Raw genomic sequence first — 21,289 nt, forward strand, 5'->3', positions numbered from 1 at the left:
GGGCAACCTGTTCCCGTATGCAATTGCCCTCACAGGAAAACCAAAACTTTTCCTTTTATTTAAGTAGGATTTCCTATTATGTCAGTTTGTGCCCATTGCCTCTTGTCCTGTCACTGGATACCACTATGAAGAATCTGTCTCCATGTCCTTCCTGTCTGGCACTTCTACACATTGATAAAATCTGCCCTGAGCCTTCTCTTCTGGAGGCTAAGCAATTTGCTTTCCCTCAGCCTCTCCTCACATGACAGATGCTCCAATCTCTTAACCTTAGCAGCCCTTCCTCAAACACTTGCTTTTTCCTATTTCTATGCAATTCCTCTATCACCAAGGCTCTTAAATAATCATAGCAATCTTGTGATACAGTTCCATCTTGCATTTACATCAGAACAGTTGATAGTTTTATTGTATTTCTGTGACTACCAGATCTCCTGCACTCTTTTTCTTCAGGAATTTCTTCCCAAGAGGCAACTCCACCTAGCAGTTCCCTGAGTCTGTCCAAGTCCATAATTTTTTCTATTCTCATTCTTTCCTGTAACATAATAAAGAAGAAATACTGGGGTCTCTGTATCTACTCAGGAAACATCAGCATGTTACTGCAACAGAAATGTTTTTAGGGAGGGAATCTTCTAGGTATGTATTAACATTCATACTAACCAGGGGAAGGGCCTGTATGAGCTTCATTTTAACTCTGCAGGGCACCACTAAGAAGAAAAGCCTTTCTTACCTGGGAATCCTGGGAATCCTCTTTCTCCAGGGGGGCCTGGAATAGAAATACCAGGCCATCCAGGTTCACCTCTGTCTCCTTTTGGTCCAAGTTCTCCTGCGTATCCTGGGGGCCCTGTTTCACTTTGACCTTTTATAGGAAAACAATTATGTACATAAAGCTTACACTGAGTACAAATACAGATGTGCAGAATAGAAATACCAGCTGCAGATGTTCCTTCTTGCGAGGGTTGCCTAGTGCTATTTTTCTGATTCTTTCTTGGAAGCTGGATAGAGTTTTGTTGAATCTGGCCCTAATTCATCTTTTTCTTTGAAAGTAATCTCTTTGCTTTAATGCTCTTCTTTGGGGGTTATTTTATATGGTGTCATTATTGTCTGTAACTTGAAATGTAAATTGATTGCATGGTCCTAAATTTAATTTTCTATAAGCATATATTTGTAAACTCTAGATAGATGGTGAGCACTGTTTTTTAATACTGCTTCAAAAGCACCTTTTGAAAGTTCCAAATAGATCAGTGTGAGTGAAATCCAGGTTCCTCTTAAGTTTGTGGCACAACTCCCATAGACTTTAATGGGCCTGGGATTTCATAAGTCTCTTTTTAATTTGTTAGTTTTGTCTTTTACATATAAAAAACCTGGAGACTTGGCTCTACTTTGAATCATCTGCACTGGACGTTTTTATAAACACTCTTGAAAGGTTCCAACAAAACTAAATGAGTAATGGAAGTTTTAAAGTTTTCCCCACAAATAACTGCAGGTGTGTCATTAGGCATACTTTAGATTCTGCTTGAAGGTTTAGTTTGAGCCTTAATGATATCTTCTGGGCAAGGCAAATATCAAAATAACGTGTATCATTCCTTGCACATTCAGTCATTTAAGAGAAGATTTTCTGTTCCACATAACTAATTTCCTTTCTTTACCTGGAGCTCCTGCAGAACCTTTTTGACCTTTTAGTCCATCCAAGCCATCCAGTCCGGGCAGTCCAGGAAGACCTGAGAGGTATTACAGGCATGACTGGGTGCCACAATAATCCTTTAAAGTCACAATTAAAAAATATGCCTTTTTTTTTCTGACAACATATTCTGGATCAAGACAGGTTATTTGCTGAACTTGATTCTTATGGGCAACTGAAGACAAGATCACATTGCACCTGAGTGCAGTCTTTTTGGAAAGGAAAAAGTGAAAAATCTAAAAATAGCAATCATAATACAGTTTCACATCAAAGCAATCAGAAAACGTACCTTTTAATCCTTTAGGTATTTCTGTACTGCAGCTAGCAGCAGGAAGCTCAGCATGGACTAATTTACTCTATGGTGAACCTCATTTCTGTGGCTAGGCTACTACTGCTACATGTGATAAACTAGTCCAAAGTTAGCTGTGTTATCACTACATGATCAGGTTGACTGGGATGCAGACGCTACCTAAAATAACTGTAAAGCTGGAACTTCTTTACAACTTCTGTTCCAAATGTGAGTGCAACTTAATCTAGCTGCACTAGAAAGAAGCTAAATTTTCACCTGGCTTCTTTTCCCTGGTCCTGCAGATTTCACATAGAAAACTATGCTTTTTTGCATCACACTATTACAAAAATTCTTTAAACTAAACAACACAAAGTCTTTGAAGACAACAAATCTCTAATTGAGACCTATGCTGATGTGTGATAGTATAGAGCAGTTTTGTCACTAGTGATGTTCACTAGATGACCAGATCACAGGCTGAGTCTTCATGGTAGTCAGATATAACGTTTGCTTTATAATACCTGCTTTTTTGAAAATTGGTAGAACACAATAAATAAAAACATAGATGGCATTTTTTTATCCATTTTTGTAAAGTTGAACTAATTTGAGATTGTTTGTTGTTTGCAGTGGAGGGTAAAAATATCTCCATGTCATTAGCACTTTATAATTTCCTAAGTTGTATAGATAAGTATTAAATGTGAAGACGTACACTTATTAAACGCAGATGGCAGCCTATCATCCTGGTGATAGGAACAGATTTCACAAACCTGATGGGTCATTTGGTAACAGGTTTCAAAGAGGTTTCAGACAGAGGAATAGACTTGGGATGCTTCTTGTTCCAGAGAGGGACAGATTAGAGTGGACGATGATCATCAAGAAGTTGAACAATAGTGTCCTGTCTCTTTCACCTTTGCTGCTTAACTCTGCCTAATTTCATTCCCCACCAGTTCCTCTCCCTGCCATGTAGGATTCCCAATCCAGTTGCAGTGTTTTTCTTCCACAAGTCTGAATTATCTTTCTGTCTGTCTCCTTTTCCCTGTCTAGCTACTTCCTGGCATAGAAGATGTATGTTCTCTGTTTCAGTTCCTGTGCTTGATCCCAGCATGTCCCGCAGCATGCAAATCCGCTGTATATCCAGAGCATGAATCATGGGAGAATTTATGACCCTACTTAAGCACATATGAATGGATATATTTTTTTAAGTTTATTAGCTGGTCATATTTGGCAGGGAAAAATTGCTGTAGGAACAGCAACACAAATGCACTTCAACTGCTTCACCTGACAAATTTAAAGGTCCCTAGTTCAAAGATGGGTCATTTGAGAAAGGGAACTCTAGTGCCCTTTTATTTTTCCTAACAGACACATGAAAAATAATAATCCCACAGCTTTGTTCTCAGAAACTGTTGAATTATTTTAGTTAAAATTTAACAGAGAAATTAAAATAAAGGTGGGGGGGGGGGGAAATCCAGCCTGTAGCAAACACCTGTCTGGAAAAATTTTAAATCCAAAAGATTGTTTGAAAACCTGCAAGACACTGATAATACACTCTCTGTGTAATTACCTTTATAATATGGGATACTAGTGATCCAGCCTGTAATATCTTCTATGCCCTTAATTAACTGCTCTTTAACTTTTCATGACATTCTAAGTTTCAGTCCTGCTTTCTGTAGCCTGCTTGTGCTTTGGGCATGTTCCCATTTTCAAATTTATGTGAGAGTTGCATGCCAATTTGGGGAATTTAACAGTGGTATTTTAAAATTATTATGAACTACTAACTATTTTTGGCACCCAGGTCACCATTTAAAACTTTTTTGATCTTTAGCTCATTCAGTCAAGATTGATGGCTTGGTCTACTTGCTTTCCAGGGAATTTCTGACACATTTGCCAACAATCCATTATAGTATCAGCACTTGTAATTCTAGATTTTTGGATTGCTATGTCCCATATTACTAGGTACAGCTGAATTGGCTGACCTATGTATGAACCACTGTTTCTGTATTTTACAGCCCAATTCAGCTTCTACTCTCAGAAGTAATTCTGCTGATGTTCTTAACATTACTTGCTTCATCAAGGATTATTCACACAAGTAAGGCTTGTCAGACTAAGCCCTTAACTAGTAGGACTATCTCTGTAATAAAGAAAATGTGATTATGCTTTTGTAAATGCTGTTTAACTAATTTTTTTAATCTAAAAGTTCTTCAGGCACAAGACATCTAATGTAAATGAGAAGTAATTAGACTAACAAGGCCGTGTACTTAGCTATGAACAGCCAGTTAACCATTTCACTTCTAATGCTAGTAATAATATTTATTGAAAACAGCGTTAAGATCTATATTCTCCAGTTGACTTGGAATACAAATTCCATTCAGTTTTCATTACTGGGTATAATTTCAAAGGTGTTAACCTTCTTTTCAATTATACTGGCAATATATAGAATCCTAAGGCTTAGCAGGCAACTTGGTCTCTAATGAGTTGCCATTTGGAACTGAACTTCTCCCTCTGCAGCACATGTGTTAATTTGTTACGTGTTTCCTGTGCAGGACTTGGGATAACTTCTGCAGTGTGTCTTACCACTTATGACAATAAGGAAAGAGTCCATCTGCTACTAAGAAGTTTTCAGCAGAAGAATGCTTTTTTTTACCCGTCTCGATTTAGACATCCCTGTCACTGCAGATCTCTGCCTTTGTTACAGCAAATACTGTTTGCAACAATGAAATGTTCTCTTGCAGATTATGCACCAGCAAGGAATCTGTCACGACAGTTTAAATCAGCACCACTTATTTACTGCAAGCAATCATAAATGGTTTCCATTTTTCATTTAAATTTTCAGTAGTTTACAAGTAACCTTCTCAATTTTTCCTTAGTCTTAATTTGAAAAAGTGAATCTATTGTCCTCTCTAACCATTTATCATAGCCCAAAGTATTACTTTACTGTGATTTCTGTATATGGGTCACTAATATTATTCTTCCTGTCCAGGAACTGGTTATGAAGCACACTATAACAGAGAGAGGATACAAAGCACAGAGTTGATTACCTTTCTTTATGAAGTATTAATGTAATTTATAATTTCAATTTATCATTCTGAGTACAGTAAAAGTTAATAATGTTCTCCAGCAAAAACAACTGTATAGATGAACTGCTATTCAATCTAAACATAACAGAATCACAGCATCACTAAGGTTGGAAAAGACCTGTAAGATCATCAAGTCCAACCATCAACCCAACACCACCATGCCCACTAAAGCATGTCCCACAATGCCACGTCCACATGTTCCTTAAACACCTCCAGTGATGGTGACTCCACCGCTTCCCTGGGCAGCCTGTTCCAGTGTTTCACCACTCTCTCAGTAAAGAAATTTTTCCTAATATCCAGCCTAAACCTCCCCTGGCGCAACTTGAGGCTATTTCCTCTTGTTCTGTCGCTAGTCACTTGGGAGAAGAGACTAGCACCCACCTCTCTGCAACCCCCTTTCAGGTGATTGTAGAGAGCGATAAGGTCTCCCCTGAGCCTCCTCTTCTCCAGGCTGAACAACCCCAGTTCCCTCAGCCGCTCTTCATAAGACTTGTGCTCCAGACCCCTCACCAGCTTCACTGCCCTTCTCTGGACATGCTCCAGCACCTCAATGTCCTTCTTGTAGTGAGGGGCCCAAAACTGAACACAATATTTGAGGTGCAGCCTCACCATTGCTGAGTACAGGGGCACGATCACTTCCCTAGTCCTGCTGGCCACACTATTTCTGATGCTGTTGGCCATCTTGGCCACCTGGGCACACTGCTGGCTCATAACAGTCATTGTGAGAAGTATAAATTAGGATTTGGAGGAAACATTTCTATCTTAAATCCACCAATAATCAGTTTTTGGAGAAAAAACAACAAGAAAACCAACAAAAAACCCAACCCAAGTTATCTTATCACAATTTGTTAGAACAAATTTGTAAGACAAAACTGTCCATAGCAGTCTGATGGTTTTGTAGAGTAACAGTGGCACTCCATGGTGAAAAGGTAGAACGCAGCATAAGTTAAGTGAAAGTGAAACATCTGAGTTACTGCAAACTCCTTTTTGTTCCTTAACTTCTGCAATCAGTTACATCAGCTGAACCGGAATCTGTTTCTACTTTCTTCCTTACTCATTTTAGATTGTAGCCTGATTTTCTGAGGTAGAATTTATGTTACTTTTGAAAGGTGATGGAAACTGGCTAATTCTTCTAGTAGTTTAAGACAACACAGAATCAAAATCATGCTCACAGTTAGGCCTTTTTCATTTTCATTACTAAAAGGGTATTTATGTCTGGTGCTGTTAACATTACCAGTAGAACTGCACTGTGTACTGTTTACCTTTTCTGCCTTGGGATCCAGCTAATCCTTGCAATCCTGGAGGCCCCAAAATTCCATGTTTCCCTTTTTCTCCAGGTTCTCCTGGCAATCCCTGAGGACCTGTAGCTCCTGAGAGTGGGAAAAAAATAGTCTGCAAATATGCAAATCTATTAAACAGTTGATTTTTTTTTTTATGTTATGCATTGCACTGTGTCAGTCAGAGGTATCTGGAAGTGTATGAGAATGTATGAAGAACTGATGGATCTTGCTCTCTGAGACTCTGAGCAGACTACTGCTGCTGTCTACAGGTACTGAAATAGCTTTCAATATACGCCTTCATATGATCTCTGATTTCTCTAGCCTCCTCCACAGAGGTGCCTCCTCAGCTGCATTTTGCTGTTCCATATCTCTTTTGAGCTGTTATATGGCACTATTTTTTAAACTTTGGCATTACCTGGAAATCCAGGTATTCCTGGGTATCCAGGGTCCCCCTTGGATCCTGGTCTTCCAGGTTGCCCTTGGATACCTGGTGAACCCTTCTCTCCTGGGAATCCACAGAGTCCTTCAAGAAAAACAAAAAACCTAGCATTTATTTGTTTAAAGTTGCTCATTCTTCATCTCACGATAAGTTTAAAAATACAAAAGTTCAGTAAGGAGTTTCTGGACTAGAAAAAGAGTTTTATTCAAATACTTCAGATCCTTGCATCTTTTTATTAGCAATGAATTATACTGATCTCTCTGATGATATCTGAAATAGCAGAAATGGCTAGCAAGATATAGTTAAGCCAGGTTTTATTCTGGTAAGTATTGGTATGTTCATCAGTGCTGTACTAGACAACAGTAAACTCTACCTCCTGTGTTCATGCTAGTCATATTGCACATTGTGATGCCTCTCTAATCTCTGGGTTTATAACTATAGAAAATACCGCTCAATATGCACAGGAAGCAGAGCTCCCTCTCTGCTAACAAAACTTAGAGAAAAGAAGTTCTTAAATACAATTTTTTCTTCAATCAGACAGAGGTACCTGGTAATCCTGGATCTCCGGGAGGCCCTTTTCGACCATGTGTACCAAGCAGAGGAGTTGGGTCACCTGTTTTGCCTGTTGAGGTACAATGACTTTCATTTCATACAAGTATCTTTTTCATCCACAAAACCAAAGCTGGACAATTTTGTAACATCAGATAATTTACTCATATATATTAACAGCTATAAAAGGGACTGAGGGAACACAGAATGAAAAACGCTTTGGCACATGCAAATTACATGCCAGCTCATGATCTTAAAGGTCTTTTTCAACCTAAACGATTCTATGATTCTATAATTTTTCAGAGTAATCTCTACCTATGCAAAACTTCATCTTTTCAGCTGAATAATTTTGCCTGCATGGGTATGAACTCTGCCTGACTTCTTACACTACACTTTCAGAAGTTCCAAGAATTCAAAAATTATAACCTGGAAAACACTGAAAAATAAGTGATATAAAAGAATTATAAATCATGTTGGAATATTTTAAAAATTCCACCTATCTGTATAATACCATACCATAATACCATAAATGATTGCATTTTCTCTTAACTGATTTGACAAATTTTACAGATCCATGAGTGGATTTTTACGTTTGTTTGATGGAGTTTTTAAACTCTATGAAATTTGACACAAATTTATCTTCTAAATCAGTAAGACCTACTTTAAAAGGAACAAACTTTTAAAGAATATACCAAAATGCAAATTTTGCCTTCAGGTAAGTGAGACTTGTTTCTAGTGACATTTATGTTTTAATTATTTTCACTTCTGTCCTGTTTTCCCTTTTCTAGTGAGTACTCGGCATCTATCAGAGCATATACATCCTAACAATATTGTTCTTTTCAAATCCCTGTCTATATAAACTCATTACCTTTAGATCCTTTTGGGCCAGTCAGTCCTGGATTTCCAGGGATTCCTGGTAAGCCAACATCACCCTGATTTTTTTAAAAATAAAATAAAAATGTTTGACATACATGTGTAGCAAGGATGATCTATAAGAGCGTTTGGTTCTCTTACACTGATAAACAGACAACCAATCGATATGAATAGCAGAACTGTATCTTAAGCTCAACAGAAGAGCATGCTGTCCTTGTTACATGTCTAACACTGACCACTAACACTTCCAAGAACCTGTAGATTAGACTTGCTAATAATTTTGAATTTGTGCTTTTATAGTTTATGCTAACTCTTGGCATGAATAGCTTAAATTCCCCACACATGGCTTGAGTAATTTGATTTAAAAGGTACCATAAAAATGTACCAAATACTGTTGTATGTCACCCAAAATTTACTATAAACATTAACCAGAAATACGTTGTGATCTAACAGTAAAAATGTAAAGATTTCTCTATTTTTCCTTTTGAATAATGACCTCTAATCAGCAAAACACAGATTAACTCTTCAAAGAAATATAATAAAAGACAAGCCAAACAAAGATATGTCCCTTTAGCAAAAAAACCCCTGTGCTTTATGCTTCATGTAATCTCACTGCCTGTCTACCTAGCATACAAGCCAGTGAAGAATTTTACCTTATATCCATATGTGATATATGTGCAGTTTTGTATATTTGTTCTTGAGCAATGTTGCTTGCCTGGGTTCTGTTTGGTGTAAGTTGTCGGTATGGGCACAGAAGACTTGGTTTGTCTTGTCTATTGGCTTGCCTGCTCCACATAGCAAGATGTGAAGAGGCAGCTATATATTAATTTCATACTTGTGCTGCTGCTATGTTATGATCTCTGCAGTATGTGATTTGTCAATCTGTTCTTAGGAATAATGTTAAAGACTTGATTGTGCATCCATTTTTTGCCCCCCTAATTAGTGCAGTGTAGCGTGGACTTCCATCAAGTGGCAATATAATAAAATCACAACATGCAGCTAGCAGAGAGGGGAGAGGCCTTCTGTTGACTCTGACTACGGTTCCTGCTAAAATGCAATCAAAGCATTGAAGTGTTGCATTAAGGAATTTACCTTCCCTATTATACTGACAGTCTCTTCTCAGTAGGAACATCTAACGGGTAGGTACAAGAGAAGTACCCTTCATCATATTTCTTGGAGGCAGGAGATAACTGCAAAGTCCACGACATTTCACTACCACTTTCAGTTTACCTGGTCACCTGGTTGTCCTTGAAAACCCGTAATTCCTTTAAAGCCCTTTGGTCCCGGGAAACCCCGTGATCCTGGAAACCCCATCAGTCCAGTGTCACCATGGTCACCTGGAAATCCTGGGACACCATTCTTTCCTGGAAATCCTGGTATGCCTCTGAAACCAGTATTGCCTTTTTCACCTGAAATTAATTGCAGAATAAGATAATGACCAATATAGTCAAGCCATTATTTGACACTTATTTTGAATATGGCTATGCTTTCACCCTTTGTGTATTGCCTTAGTAATTGTCCAAAGAAACTAGCCTGCTAGTTTAAGAATCTATAAACACAGTAAGGTTGAAGGATGTTACTGCAGCTACGAGTCCAAACCTGTGAAAAACACCAGTAATTTATATCAGATGCATGTGCGTGTATGTAAGGCTTTATTTTATGAACTTACCCCTTTCACCTCTAAGTCCATTCTCACCAGGAAACCCTGATTCCCCCTTTTGTCCTTTCTCAAGACGGATGTTAACACAGCCACTGTCTCCTGGAGGCCCTTTTTCACCTTTGAACCAAACATATGGAATGTAAGTAAATCCTCATGAGTGACATATCCTGAACATTAATTTCAGTGAAGACTTCACTTACAGAGAAAGCCTTCAAATACTAATGAAGTTCTCAGTTGGTTCAGCAGGTTCACTGTTAACAGAATTTATTATCTTGCTTTTGCTTTTTAGTTAATTCAGTAGTAACCCAGGTGATGTTAAATCAGAATTATTCCCTGCTTGTCTGGAATACGAAAGATGGCAATTGTATTGTTCACTCCACAGTGTACTGTCTGTGATTGCAGCTTGGAGATGGTTATTCTCTTTCCTATATTAATATTTAAGAGAGATTATTTCCTATATGTTTTACATAGATGGAAGAACAGACAATAGGATAGAAAACTGGAAAATCTAAAGTTTCAGATGTGTACAGGACAAAATTCAAGGTTTGTTTGAATAAGTCAGCTTACTCTGATGTGGTGGTAAATGCACCTATTCATCTGAGTGGAATTAATTTTTCTTTAGTTATTTTTCATTATGCATTTGTAAGTGAGATAACTGGATTTAGTATTTAGTATCTCTGAAAGTAGAGTGAATATACCCTTATAACAAAAAGAAAAAGTAAATCTAGTCCTAACACAGTAGTAACAAAAGTAAACATAGCAGTAACATAACTACAGAGTGAGGCAGATTTTTACAAACCTTTTATTCCCATATCCCCACATTCTCCACTAGGTCCAGGTGGACCCATTTTTCCTTCTTCACCTTTTACACCGGAGATTCCCACTGGGCCTTGTGTTCCTGGGAGTCCTGGGAATCCTTGGGGTCCTTGAATCCCTTTGCTTCCTGGTAATATTAAATGCTTTATTTACATATTCAGTCTGCTATGCTGTTGCTGTCATATTCTAAGGAATAGTATAAAGCAAAAGGCAGGAAGTTTAGAAGGACTCCTTAGGAAATCAACAAAGCTAGAGAACCAATAGTGGAAGCATGGCTTCATGCAAAGATCAAACTTGTCTTGAAATCCCGATTGCCTTGAAGCAAACATCTTCCTTCTGCCTGCTGCCACCCTTTGGAGATAAGGCTACACTTACTACTAAAGCAAGTTATCCCCAACATATCTTAAATACAGTGCATAGCCTAAGACACCATCAGATTTTGCATGTGGCTGCTCGAAATCACGACTCCTACTTGTCCTGATGTCAGAAAGACAAAACCAGGATTTTCCTGTATTTACTCAGAACTTTTGCCCATTAGCCAGTCATCACTGATTTCGGACCAATGTCACATTTTTTAAATAAGTATGAGACATAATGTGAAGCTATTTCTCCGCTTACTCATAAAATCATAGAATAGAATCATAGAATCATTTAGGTTGAAAAAGACCTTTAAGGTCATCGAGTCCAACCGTAAACCTGACACTGCCAAGTCCACCACTAAACCATGTCCCTAAGCGCCTCATCCACATGTCTTTTAAATACCTCCAGGGATGGTGACTCAATCACCTCCCTGGGCAGCCTGTTCCAATGCTTAATAACCCTTTCAGTGAAGAAGATTTACCTAATATCCAATCTGAACCTCTCCTGGTGCAACTTGAGGCCATCCTCTTGTCCTGTCACTTGGGAGAAGAGACCAGCACCCACCTCTCCACAGCCTCCTCTCAGGTAGTTGTAGAGAGCGATAACGTCTCCCCTGAGCCTCCTCTTCTCCAGACTGAACAACCCCAGTTCCCTCAGCCGCTCCTCATAAGACTTGTGCTCCAGACCCTTCACCAGCTTCGCTGCCCTTCTCTGGACACGCTCCAGCACATCAGTGTCTGTCTTGTAGTGAGGGGCCCAAAACTGAACACACGATTCGAGGTGCAGCCTCACCAGTGCCAAGTACAGGGGCACGATCACTTCCCTGCTCCTGCTGGCCACACTGTTTATGATACAGGCCAGGATGCTGTTGGCCTTCTTGGCCACCTGGGCACACTGCTGGCTCACATTCAGCCGGCTGTTGACCAACACCCCCAGGTCCTTTTCTGCGGGGCAGCTTTCCAGGCACTCTTCCCCAAGCCTGTAGCATTGCGTGGGGTTGTTGTGACCCAAGTGCAGGGCTCAGCACTTGGCCTTGTTAAGCCTCATACAAGTGGCCTCAGCCCATTGATCCAGCCTGTCCAGACCCCTCTGCAGAGCCTTCCTACCCTCAAGCAGATCAACACACCCGCCCAACTTGGTGTCGTCTGCAAACTTGCTGAGGGTGCACTCGATCCCCTCATCCAGATCATTGATAAAGATATTAAACAGAACTGGCCCCAGCACTGAGCCCTGGGGAACACCACTTGTGACCAGCCACCAACTGGATTTAGCTCCATTCACCACAACTCTTTGGTTTTTACCCAGCAAAGAGTGTGCCCGTCCAAGCCATGAGCAGCCAGTTTCTCCAGGAGAATGCCATGGGAAATGGTTTCAAAGGCTTTACTAAAGTCCAGGTAGACAACATCCACGGCCTTTCCCTCATCCACTAAGCGGGTCACTTTGTCATAGAAGGAGATCAGGTTAGTCAGGTAGGACCTGCCTTTCATAGGCCCAGTCAGCATGGGTTTCTCATGTACATGCCATGTGATGGCACTCAAGATGATCTGCTCCATAATTTTCCCTGGCACTGAGGTCAGACTGACAGGCCTGTGGCTTCCCACATTCTCCTTCTGGCCCTTCTTGTAGATGGGCGTCACATTTGCTAACTTCCAGTCAACTGGGACCTCCCTGGTTAGCCAGCACTGCTGGTAGATGATGGATAGTGGTTTGGTGAGCACTTCCGCCAGCTCCCTCAGTACCCTTGGGTGAATCCCATCCAGTCCCATAGACTTGTGGATGTCTATGTGGTGTAGCGGTGTAGTCCATTTCCCCTTAGATTCTGGGGCTTCATTCTGCTCCCTGTCCCTGTCTTCCAGCTCAGGGGGCTGGGTACCTAGAGAACAACTGGTCTTACTATTAAAGACTGAGGCAAAGGCACTATTAAGTACCCTAGCCTTTTCCTCATCCTTTGTCACTATGTTTTCCCCTGCATCTAGTAAAGAATGGAGATTCTCCTTAGCCCTCCTTTGTTGCTAATGTATTTATCGAAACTTTTGTTATTGTCTTTCATGGCAATTGCCAGATTAAGTTCTGGCGTTGGCCCTTCTCATTTTCTCCCTGTGTAATCTCATGATATCCTTGTAGTCCTCCTGAGTTGCCTGCCCTATCTTCCAAAGGTCATAAACTCTCCTGTTTATTCCTGAGTTCCAGCCAAAGCTCTCTGTTCAGCCGGCTCATCTTTTGGCACAGGCGGACGACCAGCTCCTGCACCTTTAAGATTTCCTTCATGAAGAATGTCCAGCCTTCCTGGACTCCTTTGCCCTTCAGGACTGCCTCCCAAGTGACTCTGTCAACCAATCTCCTAAACAGGCCAAAGACTGCTCTCCAGAAGTCCAAGGTAGCAGTTCTGCTGACCCCCCTCCTTACTTCTCCAAGAATCGAATACTCATTGGCATATAATCACAGACTGCATCAGTAAAGGAGATAGTTTGGATGTAATAAAAAGTGTATTGTTCTTATTATAGCATATTATAACAACAACCTATTACAAATAGTCAGGAAATAATCCATGGAAATATGTCAGTGTTGTAAAACAACTAAAGCACCAGGATGCACCAAGATGCATCAAACTATTTCCATCTCTTTGTTCTTATTATAAGAGAAAGAACAAAGAATGTTATTGTCTCTACCCTGCTGCAGGGTCTTATTCTTGAAGTTGGAAAGGGAGGAGGGTGCAAAGTACTTCCTAGCTTTAACAGCAGTAGAAATAACTCCCTCTACAAGAGAAGTTACAGATGAGGTGGTTTGCAGGATGTCTTAACATACCTGTTTGTCCTGGGAAACCAGGTGGTCCTTTATTGCCTGGAAGTCCTGGAAGTCCTCGGGAGCCTGGAGGACCTGGGGGACCTCGTGAGCCAGGAGAGCCTTTGAGACCTTTGATTCCAGGTGGCCCCGCTAGGCCCCTGTCTCCCCTCTGACCTTTAAAGCCTGGTAAGCCTGAGAAAAAGAGCTTTAATCTATGTACGTAAATGCAGGAAAAGGGTTCAGCAGTTGCATCTACAAAGTAGAAAGTGATAGATTGCGGTATAAATTTGAATATTATCAAACATGGTAAAATAACTTGGAAACTTTGCTACCATGCTGGAGTCCTGGCTCTGCCTAGATTTTTCACCTGTAATGTTTGTTTTCTTATATTTCTTTAGTGAGAGACGTATCAGTAGAAGCGCCCTGTGAAAAATCCCTACTAATTTGTAAATACTTTTGATATATATGTCTCCTAGCTCTCCCTAACTAACACTTCCATTTAAGAATAAGGAAGATAGAAGTATCACAGTAATGACAGGAGCTCAGTTAAGTTACTCAGGACAACAGAATAAGAGATAACTCTTCCGTTTATTACTTCACAGTGAACACACTGTGATTTGGCCAGTTAAGGAGCAGTAAGGGAAAGGAATGAAAGTTGGGAAACATCTGAGACGCACACTATACATTCCTCAAGTTTAAGGAAATGTGCAAAAACATAATGTACACCCCCACTAATGAGCAGCCCCCATGGAAATATTTGCCATGCCAGCCACAAAAATCATGTCATTGAATCCGCTAGAAAAGATGCGTAAAGCTTACAGCTGTGAGGCAACCTGATGGATGTTGTGTACCTTGAGGTCCTGGCAGGCCCATGACACCTCTGAGTCCTGGTGGCCCCGGTAAGCCTGTGTCACATGGCGGACCAGGGAAGCCTGGACAGCCTGGTGTTCCTATATCACCTTCTGGGCCTCTAAAACCTTTGGCACCTGGAAATCCTGGGGTACCAGGTTGTCCTGGAAAAAAAAAAACAACATTGTAAAATGTTTTACTTCCATTACTCTCCATCCCTCAGAATTCCTAATTGTAATTTTGAAATTTACATGTTCAGTTATTGTAATATCTTACTTATACTCTGTTTTTTGCATAGTTTGTGAAAACTGATGCTTTTCTGCAATTTAGAGTTGGCTGTTCTGGAGAGCTTCTTTCTTTAAGGAACAAATACGAATTCAACTTTCACCTACAGGCAAGGACGACTTCATGACACAAAAAGCTAGTTTCTAATGTGTAGGAGCAGAATGGAAAGAGCTCACTGGCCTGCACTAGCTACACAGCACTGGGGTCAGTTCTGTAGGTGTTCCCTGCACAGAAGGGTGTGTGTATCTGCTTAGGGCCAGGCAAAAGGAAGACTTATAAAAGAAAACAGCAATATCTGCTATGAAGTGGGAAGTGGCACTGTGAGAGAGACATCTGCAGCAACCAGCAGAACTCCCCTGCAGAAATAAGGAGTGTAGTTCCCAAGATATTGAGGATTACATTGTATAACTCTGGGCAAAGAAATTCACCCATCTCCCTGAGCGCTCTCCCACCTTTTGCCAGTCTTTTCAGATTTAAGTAAGCACTCTGAGGCAGGGACTATCTGAGTGGCAGAGCAGGAGGCCCTAAGCACAGATGGCCACTAGGCAGCAAGTAACAGTACTAAGAACAGGAAGCTGCACTGATGCTCCATGGACTGGATAAAGGCATCTTCCCCTTCCTGCAGTGCAGATCTCCTCAGTGGCTGATCAACCTTAACTGTAAAAATGTACACATAAAAATAGGGCATACTGTTCACAGTCACCATGATGGATCCAAGTAAGAGTTTTATCTGAATTAGGACTGACTTTGCTCAGATTTTCTCCTTTTAACACATGTAAATGCTTCATAAAAACTGGCTCATACCTTGAAGCCCAGGAATGCCTGGATCACCCCTTGCTCCTTGTGCACCAGGGGGTCCTGGCAGTCCCCTGTTGCCTGGGGTTCCTGGAGGACCATATGTGGTATCACCTGGAACACCTTTCTGACCATCTATGCCAGGTGGACCTGGAGGGCCATTTTTACCATCAACTGTAGATCCTCTTTCACCTTCATCACCAGGATCACCAGCTTTGCCTCGAAAGCCTGTTGATAGGATTTTTAAATTCAAATAGGGCATAATTCAGAAGTTGTTGGTGGGTTTTTTCCAAAACTGTGGAATACTATAATGCAAATTTAACCAGAATTAAATTATCACTTTGCAAAGAAAAATAACATCATACATTAAATTTCAGGTTTCTCATTTACAGCTAATGATACATGAGAATTGAAGGAGGTAATTATTCCTAAGGAAGTGACAGTGGTTTTCTTTGGGGCAGCGTCTATTTTGTGTACTGTCACTCTTGTCCAGTTCAATCCCTTTGCGAAAATGATACTAATTGTTCTCAGATGTCTGAGAATATTTCCTCTCTGGACACTGAACTTTAGGTTATTGCAGCACCTGCAATGCTGGAGGAAAGAAAGGGAAACCGGTAAAGATTCCTCTTCCGTCAGCTTTCATTGAAATGTGCTTCCTATTCTATTCTACCATGATAGCTACCTTACCGTGCATGTATGCATTACAGCTTGACCAGCAGGTCTCCTGGATTAAGAAAAGCACAATTCACCTTCTGGCCCAGGGATTCCTGCTCCTGGCCTGCCTCGATGGCCTTTTTGTCCATCAAAGCCATTTGGTCCAGGATGACCGGGGAGTCCTTTTAAACCCTTTGGTCCTGGAAACAGAAAGAAAATATGTAAAAAACCAAAACAAAACCAAAAAAACCCCAAAAACCAAACAAAAAACTCCCCACAAATCTGACAGAGCTCTAAAATGTGTGATCTAAGGAAACAGTATTGCATATTGCATCTTTATCCCACACAAATTCATGTACTTTGAAGACAAGTGGATTTCATCTGCTTCTAACATTTTGGGGAATAGCCACCACCCAAGTCACAACGAAATGCATGGTTGCTGTTTTTCTAAATGGACTTGTTCCCTAATCCATAAACAGCAGACTGCAAATGACCAGACTAAATTAGAAAAAAAAAATAATCTCCTATAACATTTTAATGTTACAGGACATCAACAATATTAACCTAGTGAATGATGATAAGTGTCAACTCAAATTCTTATATTCTCCTGTGCTATATGCTGATTCTGGAATGGTGCAGATGAGCTCAGTACACTAATTCTTGTTCTCTCATGTTTGTATAAATTTTAGCTACCACCTACAATACTAATGTCAGGGTGCTGTGTAATACTATATTAAGCAGCTTGAAAAATCCAGTATCTCCGTTTGTTCTGATCAGGATTTTCTGGGTTATTTCAAATGTTTTGCAGGTGATCACAAGCAACGTTTTTGCCAGTTCCTGAATGAGTTCTTTGAATTTAAATTAAGTTGAACAAGTTGAAGTAATGGTAATAAGTGTTCAGATTTTAGGGCTCAATTGTAACTTGCCATGAGCAATATAGTTTTAGAAATTACAGAATTGCAGTGTATCTTTGCCTTGCACACCTCTTTTTCCTGGTATCCAGATGTACATATTCTAGGTCTTACCCAACTCCAGCCATCTGCGTATTTTACGGACTCTCTCATGCATTGTAATTGAGGCAGGGCAGAGTTTCAAGCTACCTTCATTTAGTCATTTCTATGGAGGCAGCCTGCAGACCTTTTGATCATGCAAACTGCAGCTTGTCTGGCCTTTGATTCTATTAGATGAAGATATTCCTGTGTATTTGCAGTTTTACATTTTGAGACATGTATCTATTGAAAAACTAGAATAGTGTATCTTTTTAAGATAGCTTCTTTTTTTAATTAGCAACTTAAAACTTCATTTCAATTAAAACCAAAAATTCTGCCATCTGGAAACATACCTTGAACACCTTTAAAACCTGGGGGACCTGGATTTCCAGGGTATGGTAACGTAATGCAGACAGTCTCACCTGAAGCAAGAGGGAGAAAGAAACTGGCCTTTTCAATTTTAGAATAAATGGAGTCTGAGAATTTACTGTGATATTTCTGTGGAACTAACCAACTAGATGTGCAGAGGTAAAGAGAAGGGACTGTTTATGCACCTTGTTTTTTCCATATTGCTTAAGGTTTGATGGAGAGTCTTAAAATATATTTTTCTTGACACTTATTTTGTATAGAGTATTGGTAATGATTCAAATTGCTGTAATACAGTTGTATTCTGTAAAGACATAGAGTTTTTTTTTTAACTTGTCACAGAAATTTGTCTCTGCAAGAAAAATATTTTCATCTCGATTCTATGTACATTTCCGGTTTGCACATACTGCTATCAATGTAGATTCTTTTGTTGTTGTTTTGGTAGGGATTTTTTATAACCAAAAAACAGATCAAGCCTTAAGTATGAGTTGTATTTTCCTGCTTCTTCAGCAAAAATGCATTGCCTTGCAAATCCTTACACTCAGGAGTACTCTTCACTCCAGAAAATAATCCCTCTGATAGTGTGCAAGTGGCGCTTTGCAGGTTTAAGGCCCCTAGCAATTCATATTCTCACTAGTGTCTGCTGCTAAATGCTGAGAGTATTGTACCTTTCAGTGGCCATATTTCACATGACCACTGAGCTTGCCAAAATTGATTTTCACTATGAATGAATAACACTGTATATAATACATATGAAACTGTAATGGATGCTACCAAAGATGTATTTTGTTATTTGGTTCTTAATGTAAACATTCAAAAATTACCTTTCTGGCCCTTTGGACCAGGTGGCCCAACGTTACCAGTATCACCAAAGTCTCCAGGGCTACCTCTGACTCCTGGAGGGCCAGGAAACCCCAAACCAGGCAATCCCATCTGTCCTTTTACCCCAGGAAGTCCTGGGACGCCAGGGAATCCTTTATCACCTGGCAGTGGTACTCCAGAATTGCCCTAAAAGAAAGAAGTTGTTGGTAAGAAATAACAAGACATAATTTCTTTCCTCTCTTTGATTATCAAAAGCCATATTAGAGAATTATGTGGAGAAACCACTCTTCCACAATTGAGTAACTACATGGATAATATTAGTAGTTTTAAATATTCAAAGACAATAGGAACAACGGGTAGAGTTTTGTGGGTTTTTTTTCTTCCTGATCCCATAATATTGGCACACAGTATATACAGAAATTATATTCAGGAATACAAAAATAAACAGTAATACTTCTGAGGAAATAATTTTTCAACAGATAAAAACTATGATTTTTGATTTAGGCTAACATAAAGTTATAAAAGTGATTAATCTGCTAGGAATTTGGAATAAAATGGTACTTTTCATTAAGTAGCTAGCCCTTTCATAAGACAATATGTTAACTGAAATGGAAAAAAATTCTGAGAAAATCAAACTTACCTCAGCTCCTTTTTCCCCAGGCAATCCTAGTTCCCCATCTCTGCCGTCATTACCTCTTTGGCCTGGAAATCCTGGAACCCCAGTAGGACCTCTTTCACCTTTTATTCCTTAAAACAATTTGAAAAAAAAAGTAGTATAATATTTGCAGTAAGTTTTGGGCATCTTTGTTTCTGCTCAGGTAAATGTTGGGTAACCATTCATCATATCTGTATGACAATTTCCAGTTCTTGAATTCACATTTCCTTAATGAGGTATTTCAGGCTTAGGAAGGCAGTATGTAGTTGGGCACCTCATGGAACAACTTGGTCTCTCTGTAAAAGACGTGTTTACAGGCACCACAAGAATGTGGCTTTTGTTCATGCTATATACAGAGTGAAAATATTTTGCTATTGAAATCAGTCAAAGATTTTTATTCTTGATTTCAGTGAAATTGGGATATAGCAATGTCATATGATGCAGAATATTGGCATAAATATTCCCAAAAGGTTTTTATTTTTTTCCTGTTTTTACCCCTAGATTTCTCTTGCACTGATATTTACGAAAATGTAATTTTTGCATAAAGGACAATAAAACTATTCTAATCAAAAGATTTATTTTGCTGTGTCAAGAAATCCTTTGCTAATAAACAGCAAAAGTTTTGCCCTGCTCCAATGCAACAGGTGCATGTAAACAAACACAAGCATCCAAAGCTAAGCTAAGTTTTCACAAACAATAAGATGGACAACCTTTTGTCTGAATAATTAATTTAGCATTTCTAACTAAGCTTTGCCATCAGATTGCTGTAATTTGTTGTTCTCTGTTTCTTTTGCTTTTGCAAATCATAACCACAATTGTGGAAACGTTTTGATCTATTTGATTACAAGAATTTCAGTTGTGCAACTGGTGGCCTATTGTTTCTCTTCAATGCCTGGTCAAGAGTAATTTTTAGAAACAGGAGCAGGAATCTGAATAGCCATTGAGACTTGGAGTTTTTCCCAAGAAGGACGTTGGTGGTTTAAGTTGAAGTAACAGCTGGGATACTGGCATATGACGCTTCAGGAGGTGGCTTCTGTACAACCGTATTTCTTCATGCTTTCACAGTAATTGCACTCTGATTAGTCTTTGCTATACAGACCTCTGTAAAACCCTGATTATCAATCATATGACATGAACAGTCATTTGTTAGCATTAATAACAAGCTGTAAAACTGTTTTATGGCTCAACAATAGAGTAAAAACCACACAATCCTGTGTTGATCTTTTGTTGAGCAAGAAGAAAATGAACGAGATGGTACCAAGAAAGCAGTTTGTATATACATGACTTCTAGGCTTCAGTAGCTTACTGAATTAATTACTTTAATAAAGAGTAGATGAATATGGTTTTCTCACACTATTGCCTAGGCATTGTATAGGAAACAAAAAGGCTAATGATAAAATGTGTGTTTACCTTTTATTCTAACTCTTCCTGGATCACCCTTCTCTCCTTTTTCACCATGTGGTCCAGCAGAACCAGGTGTGCCCTTTCCATTGACACAAAAAAAAAAAAAGTTGTCAGTTATCTCCAGCAAAGAATCAATGTGGGAGTTGAGGGGAAAATTAGATATCTATCTCTTGCTCTTGCACTGTTTCCCAAAACCAGACCCGTTAAAGTAACATGCCAAAAAGAAATGCTTATCTCTTTTGATGTCTATAAACAGGTGCATGAATGGCACCTGGCCTTTTCAGCCTGACTCTGCCAAATGCACAGATACACAACTATAAGAAACTGTAATGCTAGAAGAATCAGGTCCATGGCTGTATACAGCTGTGGCTGTAAATGCAAGGATATTAAGATGCAAATGGTTCACAAACTCTTCCCACTGCAGACTTCAACCCACAACCCTCCGAGGCTACGCAGGAAGGGAATCTCTGGAGTGTGGTGACTGCTGGATGAGGCTGTTCTCCCAGAATTGAACATGGCAGTACGTAAGTGATGCTTTTTTTGCTGAGTGAAAGCCCATAAAGCTGCCAATAAAAGAATTTAATCTACATCTAGTTAGGTACCTGGTAATGTCAGAAGAATCTATGACTTGACAGGTTTAGAGGGGAAAATAAGTACTTTTCTGTATTTTCATG

At 39.7% G+C, this 21,289-nt stretch overlaps 1 protein-coding gene across 1 annotated transcript in view; it reads right to left on the reverse strand.

Annotated features, from left to right (window-relative positions):
- Positions 1–21,289, reverse strand: part of COL4A4 (collagen type IV alpha 4 chain) — a 71,974-nt gene that overhangs the window by 10,459 nt on the left and 40,226 nt on the right. The window contains exons 22-38 of the mRNA XM_059822629.1: positions 20,622–20,694; positions 19,197–19,303; positions 18,559–18,742; positions 17,722–17,790; positions 16,475–16,579; positions 15,735–15,953; positions 14,648–14,809; positions 13,818–13,988; positions 10,636–10,779; positions 9,846–9,953; positions 9,407–9,585; positions 8,172–8,235; positions 7,302–7,376; positions 6,731–6,838; positions 6,298–6,405; positions 1,644–1,715; positions 725–853 (exon numbers count right to left, since the gene is read on the reverse strand). Of these exons, the coding sequence (XP_059678612.1) occupies positions 725–853; positions 1,644–1,715; positions 6,298–6,405; positions 6,731–6,838; positions 7,302–7,376; positions 8,172–8,235; positions 9,407–9,585; positions 9,846–9,953; positions 10,636–10,779; positions 13,818–13,988; positions 14,648–14,809; positions 15,735–15,953; positions 16,475–16,579; positions 17,722–17,790; positions 18,559–18,742; positions 19,197–19,303; positions 20,622–20,694 (2,077 nt within the window). The remainder of the gene's footprint in view (positions 1–724; positions 854–1,643; positions 1,716–6,297; positions 6,406–6,730; positions 6,839–7,301; positions 7,377–8,171; positions 8,236–9,406; positions 9,586–9,845; positions 9,954–10,635; positions 10,780–13,817; positions 13,989–14,647; positions 14,810–15,734; positions 15,954–16,474; positions 16,580–17,721; positions 17,791–18,558; positions 18,743–19,196; positions 19,304–20,621; positions 20,695–21,289) is intronic.

This window comes from Gavia stellata, chromosome 11 (genome assembly GCF_030936135.1).
Source record: "Gavia stellata isolate bGavSte3 chromosome 11, bGavSte3.hap2, whole genome shotgun sequence".
In the NCBI taxonomy this organism is placed as follows: Eukaryota; Metazoa; Chordata; class Aves; order Gaviiformes; family Gaviidae; genus Gavia; species Gavia stellata.